Raw genomic sequence first — 11,030 nt, 5'->3', positions numbered from 1 at the left:
CACCCAGCAGGGCTTGCTGGGCGGTGGTGGCAGCGACCTGCAGACAGGACCCAGCAGGGCCTGCTAGGCGGTGGTGGTGGCAAACTGTGTATTGGCAATAAAAATCCTATCTAATAAAAGAGTAATATGCAAATTAACCATCACTCCATGACAAAAAGATGGCGGCGTCCATAGAGGCTGGTCAGGATGCTGGCGGTGTCACCCCAGCAACGTGAGCCGAGCAGGCAAGCGGGGCACAGGCAGAACCCAGCAGGGCCTGCTGGGCAGTGGCGGCAGCAACCTGCAGGCAACACCCAGCAGGGTCTGCTGAGCGGTGGCGGCGCTGACCTGAGAGCAGGCAAGCGGCCTGCAGGTAGCCTCTCTGAAGAAAATAAAATATATACAAATATTTTTTTAAAACATACTAACACTGAATAAATTTCAATAAATACATACTCATACACTTTGCTGGAACTTCAAGACACTATGGAAAATCTCCAGGAGCCTAAAACAGATTCAAAGAGGTGAAATTAGTGATATACCAACATGGAAGCTAGGCTATCCTGGGAAATTGCCAAAACCAGAAACTTGGAGTTTGGGGGTTAAATAGACATAATGGAAAACGGAGGCAAGTCTTGGGCCTATACAAATTAGAGTGATAAGAAAACCCCCCACCCCCCGTGCACGAATTTTGTGCACTGGGCCTCTAGTATTGTCTATAAAAGGTTATTTTGAAGATGAAATGAGATAGTACATAATAAATAATAAAATACTTACAACAGTGCCTGGTACATAGTAAGTGCTCAATAAGTGTTCTTGCTATCATCAGTGTTCATACAGTGCAAAGTAAATAGCAAACTTGGCAACTCTTTGGTGAATCGAGGCAAGATTAAATGTTTCACACTAAGATGATTTAAAACAAAAGCCATCATATGAAATAACCTTACCTGGGCTCCAAGTTGTGCTACAATAAGTGGTAACACCTGGAAAAAAATTATAATAAATTCAGTAAAAAACATATTCAAAGGTAAGTTCTGATGGATGATATCAATATCAAGACTTCCTTAAAAAACACATTTGTTCAACAAGTATTTGTTACTAATGTATCATCTATAACCCTAGATATAGACTCATAGAGCTGGATGGCTATCTGAACTCATCCAATTTGTAAAAAAGATTAGACCCGGGGAGATTTTAAAACCTGTACAAGGCAGCACATCTAGAAGGTAGACGTTAGTAAATTGGGTGATCAAAAAATAATTTTGGCCTTAATCTACCTCCAAATTGAAAATTATCCCAAGAAATCATGATATAAAATGTGATAAAAAAAGCATGTGTTTATTTTGTATAGCACTTAAGAAGATACGTGAAAACACAGTGAATATTTTCAAATACAATGAATTCTTGAAGCATTTATGGTTAGTCTCACGACGGTTGCCTGGGAGTCCCGCTGTTAAAATAGAGCACTGGAAGGAAAGGATGGAAGGCACTGTTCAATAATTCCTGGCACTGAAAGAGCTCTTAGAACTGAGAAATATTTTGAAAGGTCACTGGTAACGATGTAAATGTCCCGAATTTATAGTCAGACAGATTTGGATGAGGTGTTGGTGTGCTCTGGTTCTTTAAGAACTAACCTAGAGCTTGTCAAAGAGAACTAGGGCTTTAGGATTTATTTTTATTTCTACAAAGATTCACGCAGTGTCAGGAAAGTAATCAAAATAGAACTTTTAATAGCAACCAATCCCAAAGATTTGGAAGTCTCATGAAATAGACCCTTAACTTTATTATTTCCCAGGACAGTAATAGCCATAGTAACAAAAGGTAAAAAGTACATACTTTTAAGAAAAGCCTTCCTCTTCATTAGACCTCTGGCTACTGACCAAAAATCAACTAATCTCAAGGTGGCAATGGGGAAGGGGGTTGAGGGAAAGGGGCATGAGATTTGGGAGAAAACAAAATTGAATTTTTTTTTTTTTAAAAAAGATGAGTTGGAAGGAACAAAAAGATACAAATAGGAAACTAGAGATGTTTAAGTACTTACAGATAATTTAATATTTCACCAATGTAAAAATAAATTCTTTTATTAGTGTTTGCTAGAGAAATTATTTGAAATAATAGCTAATAGTTGGTGAATGTATACTGTGTGGTAAGAAGTATTCTAAGTGTTTTATGTATGATTACTCATTTAACCTTTATAAAAGCTCTAGAGGTAGGTTGTATTTTACTCCTATTTTAAATTATGAGGGGAGTGAGCCACGGGTGGTTAAGTAACTTGGCCAACATCATGCCAAGGTAATAAGTGGAGAGCTAGGATTGACCAGACGTTGTGTGAATCTAGAGTTCACTCCACTATGTTGGCCTTGCTTTGAAAAATGGGAGCTTTGGACAGGTGCCCAAGTTTCTGGCAGAGGACCCTGGAAAGGCAGGGTCAGAAGGACTGGGGTGCACAGGAGAAGGGCAGGTATGGGGATCCTTGGTGGTGGTATAGCGTAAAGAGAGTGAAGAATCTCCACTGAGAACGGAGATTGATTTATGATATTGCATGTTGGGGAATGTGTATTGTTATATTCTCTCTACTGAACCTTTAGTAACATCTACAGTGACCACTAATGCATTTGACTGGAGTGAATGCAAAGATGTACTAAGTTTGATTTGAAGGTTACAGCAGGGCAATAATTGAAACTGAAGTGGGGCAGTTGGCATAAGGACCATGCCAGGATCACGTGTTAAAGAGATGTTCATTTTATATGCCCATTTCTCTAGTCTTTTTCAGAGAATAGCTTTTATTATTGAGATGTATATAAGCAGCAAATATGTTGAGTGAAGGCTCTAAAATATCTGTAGGAAATAAGTACAAGTATACATTTCAATATTAAAAAAGAAATGTAAAAGTTATGTTACAGAATTTCATAAATATGAATTAATGAAGCCGCTTAGAGTGTCTTGTGTTGTTATTTTGGACAAAGGTATAAAAGTCGCATATGGATGTAAAATTTAAATTGAGCAGCTTAAAATTATTTTGTCAATTAAACTCAGCTTTGATTATAATTACTAATTAATATAAGTTTACTCTTATTAAAACCTGGAGGTGTCCATAGTAGTAAGAAGATGGTTAGGATATATTGGTCCATTATTGTATTCATGTTTCATAATTTGGGAATGTGTATTAAAAGTCTTATATTTTTATGTCTTCACACCTACAAATTCTTTTCCTAAGAACTACTCCTAAGAAGATAATTATGATATGGTCAAAGACTTAGTTAAAAAAATGTTCACTGTAGCATAATTTATAGAAGCAAAATTAAAAAAAATACACCAAACTTTTGTAATACAACAAAAAACTAAGCAATCATTAAAAACGTTATAAGTGAATATCTCAAAACACAAAGACTATTCAATATTTATTAGATAAAAAATCAAATGATAGAACGTCAGATATTGTAAGAACATATTTTCGTTCAGGTTAGAGTAGGGCAATTTTCTTAAAATATGTGCTTAATACATCATAGAAAAAAAAAGACAGGAAAGACATACCCTAGAATGCTGACAGTGTTTAATCCTGACCATTAGGATTATGTTGTGGCCTCCTCCCCCATGTTAAACTGAATTTTATGAGGTTATTTTGCTCATCTATATTTTCTAAGTTCTCTATAATTACTATATATGAAGCATATAATAAATAATAAAGCTTCTAAAAAAATTAGACCATTATGCGGGGCTAAAATAATCTGGTAGGGAGAATAAGTTATCCATAATGACTTAGTCCAGTCATAAAGGGATCATTATACAGTGGGGCCTTGACTTACGAGTTTAATTCGTTCCATGATGGAGCTCATAACTCAAATTACTCGTATGTCAAATCAAAAAGTGAACGAGTGAGACACGTGATGCTGGGCTGATGTTGTGGCGTTCATTGTGATGTTTGCTGCTCCAACCAGTGGTGGGGTATCTGAAGCTGGCTCATAACCCGAATTTTAGCTCGCAACTCAAAGCAAAAAATCGGCCAAGAGATGGCTAGTATCCGAAAAACTCGTTAGTCGGGACACTTGTAAGTCAAGGCTCTACTGTATTTTTCTCTAGAGCCTAATAATCTATTTAAAGAAGTTTCAGAAAGGTAGATATTTGGGCTTTGTCCATAGTTAAAATTCAAACACATCCCTAAGTGTTTGATGTCCTAAATATGTCCTTTATATCTTAACTAGAGGCCTGATGCACAAATTCGTGTACGGGTGGGGCCCCTTGGAGTGGCCTCTGGGGATTGGGCCCCAGCTTGTGCCCCCAGCCTTACAGCCCTGCAGCCCCGCCTAGAACTCCACCTTGGCCTGGTGCCGCCCCCTCACCTGCTCCACCATCCTGCCTGTGGGGCAATGGATCAGGGCCAGGCCCAGCTCCCTCAATGCCTGGGAGCCAGGTGGCGGCTCCACCTTCCGCCACCGCTGCCACTGGTGGCCATCTATCTGCAGGGTGATCAGTGGGGTGATCAGGCTCCCGCTCGTACCTGTCTTGGCCTGGTGTTGCATGCTCAACTGCTCCACTATCCCGCTGCAGTCCTGCTCTTGTCGGGCCCATAAGGGCCGGCAGCGCCTCCACTGCCACCCGCTGCCAGCGCCATGCCGCCAATGCCTGCCATGTTCTGTGCCGCCCCCTGGTGGTCAGCGCATGTCATAGCGAGTGGTTGAACTCCCAGTAGAACCACCCGAGGGGGCAATTGGCATATTAGGCTTTTATTATATAGGAAGTGAGAGGGTTTTCCATGAAAGCAAATGATGGTAGGAAGTAGGTAAGAACTAGAAAGTACTTGGGGACTTTTGAGCAGGCCTGACAAAAAAGTACAAAAAGGAGAGTAGAATTTAAATTTTATTCACCTCTTAATTTTAACGTGGGATGATTCTGGCCACCCAGAAGGTCTTCAATAGAAAACACAACATGCTAGAGAAGAATTCTGCTACTTCTCATTTTCCTCCTTATACTTCTGACTTCACAATCTTCCCAACTCTTCACGTTTTTCTATTACCCATTACAAATGTATTCTAGAGAGGTTATGAGGCAGAATGCTCAGTTTTCTAGGAGTGTTCTCATGGATTTTCAGCACGACCCAAACTGTCAAAGACTGTTCCATGTTCTGTAGAACATCCCTCTACAAATTATCTGGAGGAAATGTTTAAGAACCTTGAAAAAGTTATTTTCTCCCCTTTAGGCTTCCACCTAAGAGAAGGCGCTCCCCAATTTTTAACTGAAGTCCTGTTGTTGAACTTACTTGGTGTTGCAGCTGCTGTTGAACATTTAATCCCCCCAGGGCCAGTGGGAGGGTATGGGCAGCAGGTGCCATTCCTGCAGGAGGAGGATTTAGCTGCAAGGCAAAGAAGGTTGTCATTGTATTGTTTCAGCTTGACATTCAGGAAGCTAACATGTATGTACCAAATGTAAAATATGTTTACATGGAGAAGTTACTATGCAAATGTTTACTATATTGCATTTAGAATTAGATATAGAGGTGAAGTTCCAAGACTTGTGTAGTCTACCAATACAACCATAGGTTGACTAACTTTTTTCATATTAAAATTTTCTTTAGCATTTAACCATTCTCTGAGAACAATTAGGTAATTTCAACCTGCATTTCCCTTTTTGGCTCTAACAGCAATGATTCCTGGAATTTTCTGATGGCTTTCTCATGAAGAAATGATTCTTCGTAGGATGTATCCCCATGAAAATTTCGAGAGTTAGAATAAAATATCTAGTTTGCATAGGATGTGTCACTATACAAACCTGATTACTAGATAAAAGTCCACTTTAATCAGCAAAGGAACTTAAACTATATATAGTTTAAATAACTATACAGATATTTTATGAAAAATGAAAATCTTCTACTCCTTCTGGTTTTCTCTAGTTGTTGGGGTGAAGCTAACAGTTATAGCATTTGAATGGTGGGTGCATGTTGTGGGGGAAAAGAGAGGAAGGCCTGCTGAAGAAATGGGGAGAGGAACTTGTAAAAGAGGTAAGAAGAACTAAAGGAGTAAAGGCTTGAGAATTGTAATTCCTTTAGAGTCCGTTTTGCTAAAAAAATGTTCATGATGTGCTGAATAGCTTTCAGCTCTCTGACTTTCCTGTCTTCTCTCTTTCCATTGATCTACAATGAATATGTGTGTATGTGTATGTTTGTGGGTACACACATATATACACACACTCAACATTAGGTATTATATTTACTTAATAATGGCTATTAAATGATATAAAAGGATACTTACCAGTTGCAGATCTGACACCATGGTGAGCATCTGTGTCAATGGTATTAGACTTAAAGAAGGGAAGACCTGCAGGGCATTGAAATTGATGTATGAGAGAGAGGTTGTCTGTTTTCACCAACCTGCCAATGGTGGACTTCCTTAAGTAACTTATGCTCCCATGAAGGTGAAGCTTCACTCGTATTGCCCCCTTCCATGGCCCTAGGAGGCACCTGAGCAGCCTATCTAGTTTATGGTATTTATCAGCTTTAAAACTGTGTATTTCTTACTGCTCATTTCATGATTAATTATTCACTTTAGTACTTAATTTTACATATCTAACTGTGTATTCTTTTTCTAAATTATATAAGCTTCAGTTTACCTAAGGCAGCGGTTCTCAACCTGTGGGTCATGACCCCTGAAAATACATCCTGTATATCAGATATTTACATTATGATTCATAACAGTAGCAAAATTACAGTTATGAAGTAGCAACAAAAATAATTTTATGGTTGAGGGTCACCATAACATGAGGAACTGTATTAAAGGGTTGCAGCATTAGGAAGGTTGAGAACCACTGCAAGGAGAAAGATAGGTTTATGACCATAGATTAAAACCTTAGACTCTGGTGTTATCTGTTGTTTCATAAAGTCTATATAAAGGCAAAGCATTTAAATATACTTGGAAGAGATAGACTTTATAGTGAGGCATTAGCTCATCAACAACAACGGAACTGGAGGAAATCTGCAGTTATTTTTATAGATTACCTCTATTAAGATTACCTCCCTGTTAGCACTGGCCAATACCACGTGACATGTCACAGTATCACAGGGCATAGATGACCAAGCTTTGTCAACAGCCGTAGCGATTGCTTTTCAAATTTTACTAGATTTGGTTACTAAAACAAATTATTGTTCAGACAAAAGGAAAAGCAATCAGGATGCTTTGTTTTCCAGACTCAAAATTTTCAAAAAAAGTGTATTTGTTCTTGCTTTACTTTTCTCCAAAAAGGAAAGCCCCTCTCTCTCTCGTTTAGTTATGCGACTCCGTGTAAATCTTGACTTAAAACCCACTGGTCTTACCACGTTCCCTTTGCTGGCTGCAGTGCTCCTGTTGGAGGACTCACCTGATGTGGCTGCTGCCGGTTGAGTAGGGTTGTCTGATCTGGAACCAGCTGCGTTGGAGGAAGTCCCAAAGCAGGTTTGAGCTGCATCTGTGATAAACATTTTCCAGGCAGTGATGTGTTTGAGATTTTGTATCCATCCATTTACAGGACGTAACTAGTAGTCCCCAGTGCAAAAATGTCTGTCTTTAGGCTCTGTGTGTTTTGGAGCAGTTTTAATTTTTTGGAACATTTCATGCATGGCAGGAGATAGAGCCAAAGAGTGGAAAAATGCTAGTCCAGGAGGTGTGTGGTGGGAGACAGCGTGGGGCAGGGCACATGAATTTCTGGTGGTAGTTCCCAGGTTCCCATTTCTTTTCTGTAACTGCCTTCCTCTTCTCGGGGCATGGAATACATAGTCTGCCCCTTAGCTCCGTTCGCATCTGCTTTTTCCTAATGCTGGAATGCGCTCTGCCACAATTCCCTATGCATTTTAACGAAGCTTTCTGCTTTTGCCTGTGCCTGGCAAGTCACTTTCTGTAATGGAAGTGAACTCCCTTTTCTGGCCAGAGTATTTTCCTAGTGTATTTGAGAAGCACTAAATTTAAGGGGTGAAAATGTGCTGGCAATCCGTATGATGTACAGGGTGTCCCAAAAATGTATACAAACACTTTTCAAAATTGCGCTATCAGCTGTTAAAGTGTGTATACATTTTTTGGGATACCCTATATTTGTATGGTTTTCTTTAAAGATAAGAAAACTGAGGCCCAGACAAGCAAAGTGACCTGCCCAAGGTGACAGGGTGAATGGGAGATCCAGTACAGGATCCCCCAAGTGTTCTTGGTCCTTGAAGAAATGAATCCTTCCCTTAGCTTCTCTCCCTACTCCCTCTGCATTCAGGTGGAAGCTCCCTGGCCAGGTCCGCTTCTCTGTCATCCTTGCTTCTGGCTGCATCTCAGAGGGCCAGGTGGTGTAGCCTTTCAGCATGTGCCCTTGGCCACTTGGATATACCCTGGAGCCGCCATTAATTTTTGGTTTCACTTTGGGACATTTCCCCTCAGTGTTAAGAGGAAAGATTGGAATTATCTATTCTTAGAAGTCCCTATAATCTTTAAGATATGTAAGTACAAATTCTGCACATTTCTTTTCATCCTCTACCATCTACTATTAGCACGGCTGCCAGAGTGGTCCTTTGAAAACAACAGTCTGGTCATTTCACTCCTCTGCTCAGCTCCTGCATTGGCTTCCATTCTCACTCAGAGTAAAAGCCAGAGACCCTACAGGGGCCCGCCAGCCCCTCATGCCCTGGGCCTCAGTGCCTCCCTCACTGTCCATTTCATTTCATTTCCCTCGCTCACTCTATTGCTGCTGTTGGCTATTTGCTATCTCTGTGACAGGTAAGGCCCACTCCTGCCCCAGAGCCTCACCTCTACCCATCCCCTCTGTCAGGAATGCTCTTTCCCGGGACATTGGCCCACTCCCTCACCTACTTCAAGTCTTTGCTTGAGTTCACTTTCTTATTGAGGCCTATTCTCCTGAAAATGCAACCTGCCCCATCTCCAATTCCCAAACTTGAGCCACTAAAAACAAGTGCTAGGCTGTTTTAAGTGTCCACATTTGCAAACTGACTCATTTTTATGCATCTATGATAATTCAATAAACTCACAAATAATTTTAAAAATCTCATCCATGTGTCCTGATTTTTTGGTTGACAGATACCACTGTTATACCTAATAGATACCTTGGTGTCACCTCCTGCATCCCCTGAACCACTAACTGTGGCTGCTCTCGTGTTATTGGCTATTAGCAATCTGCATTGACCTGCATGCTACTCCTCAGTTTACCTTGAATGATAGCTGTGCTCCTGGAAGGTTTTATTTATCTTGAGTTTTTACAAAATGTATGGTAATTTAAATATAGTAGAGACACCCTATTTCGGGGAAACTTTGGTAAATTTATTTGGTAAAGTGGGAAATCTGTGGTTTACAAAACAATTAACTTCCTAATTTACCTTGTTTAGAAGTTGAATTTTTGCAGATAACCTCTTTCAAGAAGGCATATGTATCATTTGGAAAGAAATAAGGAGGTTTTTTATTCCTGTCTGTCCCATCCCCTTCCTACAAGATTACCCTCTTCTTCTCCTTCATAGGACTAATCATAGTTACAACTTATTATTTGACAGTTCTTTACAAAAATTATTTGTTAGCATCTATTGTGTAGTGAACAACATGAAGGATGACGCCCTTTCTCCCCCTCACCACTGTATTTTCGTAGCTAGCACGGTATCTGGCTTATAGAGTTTCCAATAGATATTTGTTGATTGTATGGATGACTACTGAAGTGTCAAGTGGGCTCAAAGCTCCCCTAAAATGTTTCTTTGCAGTTTGCTATTTCATAGCAAATACATACATTGTAATTATTTTTTAATGTCTACATATAAGCATTTCAAATAGTCAAAAGGAAATCCACTTAGAGGCCCAAACCACTCATCTCTATGTCTGTAAAATATTGGAGGACAATTGGAGTATGTGTTCAAATGCAAGTGCTCATTTTCTTAAAAAAAAAAAACCTGTTATGTGTAAATACATTTTGTGATGAAATGGTCTGAGTCAAAAGTCACAAAAATTTTTGTAATATTCCCTTGCAACTGTATGATTTGGTAGTCTTTTTGGAGTTTAGATAATCTAGATGTTTTGTGCTTCCAATTACAAAAATCAGAAAATCCAGTTTATCTCTTTAGTCATGAGAAAATAGTCACCAACAAAAATCTTAAATTCTTTTTAGAAACTAAAATAATTATTCATTTTGAGTAGATATAATTTAAGGGGTTCTTTTTTTCTCCTAATTTCTACCCTATTGCTCTGCCAAATTAATAAAGGGTGTCCCAAAATACACGCAAGAAGTAATTTTGATAGAAAAACACAGGTTTATAATTAAAAATTGTAAATTTTTTATTGATTCATAAAGTATACTGTATAAGGTTAGGTATGGAATAGCATATCAGGTAAATGGCCTCCACGGCTTTGCTGGCACATACGCACTTTTCTGTTATCACATTTAAGCAAAACGGTCATGGAAAATTTCAACAAAAGAGTGTGTATGTGACAGCAAATCTGTGGAGGCCATTTACCTGATATGCTATTCCATACATAACCCTATATTGTATACCTTATGAATCAATAAAAAATTTACAATTTTTAATTATAAATCCATGTTTTCTATCAAAATTACTTCTTGCGTGAATTTTGGGACACCCTTTAGCAGTTCTACTATGATGCACTTTAAGAATGTTAAGAATATTGAAATTTGCACTAACACTTTACTAGTTTACCATTTTTCACCTTGGAGAATAAAACTCAGAAACTAAGGGAATGGGTCACAGAACAGAGGGCAGGAAGAGAACTAGGTGTGTAATTAAGATGCTGCTAAGGTGGGTTGTACATAAGATAAACATATTGCACTTACTGGTAACGACTGAGTTGATCCCAGAAGATAAAACAGTAGAATCACAGTCTTCATGCTTCAAATTGCTACCTATAACAACAGAATAGTGTTACTCTTTCACTCCATTTTTTTTCCTTTTGAGAGAAGATGATACTTAAAAGAAAAAACTCCAGAATGCTCTGACTTGAAACACAGTCAATTAATGTTACCTTTCTCTCCAGTAGGCAAAATGTACAGGTGAAAAAAATCTTCAAAGTCCAGTTGATTTCTTCAGTTCCTGGGGT

The 11,030-nt window shown here is 39.0% G+C and overlaps 1 protein-coding gene across 2 annotated transcripts in view; it reads right to left on the bottom strand.

The window, feature by feature from the left end:
- The window catches only part of AMTN (amelotin), a 17,273-nt gene extending 6,450 nt beyond the window's left edge, over positions 1-10,823 (bottom strand). For both annotated transcript variants that reach the window (XM_006773107.2, XM_015570061.1), the window contains exons 1-5: positions 10,768-10,823; positions 7,327-7,413; positions 6,225-6,290; positions 5,237-5,329; positions 927-962 (exon numbers count right to left, since the gene is read on the bottom strand). In XM_006773107.2, coding sequence (XP_006773170.2) covers positions 927-962; positions 5,237-5,329; positions 6,225-6,290; positions 7,327-7,413; positions 10,768-10,821 — 336 coding nt within the window. In that variant the 5' untranslated portion in view covers positions 10,822-10,823. The remainder of the gene's footprint in view (positions 1-926; positions 963-5,236; positions 5,330-6,224; positions 6,291-7,326; positions 7,414-10,767) is intronic.
- Positions 10,824-11,030: the final 207 nt, after the last annotated feature.

This window comes from Myotis davidii, unplaced genomic scaffold (assembly GCF_000327345.1).
Source record: "Myotis davidii unplaced genomic scaffold, ASM32734v1 scaffold106, whole genome shotgun sequence".
NCBI classification, from domain to species: domain Eukaryota; kingdom Metazoa; phylum Chordata; class Mammalia; order Chiroptera; family Vespertilionidae; genus Myotis; species Myotis davidii.
The sequence above is the reverse complement of the archived record's forward strand: the minus strand, read 5'-3'. Positions and strand labels throughout refer to the sequence as shown.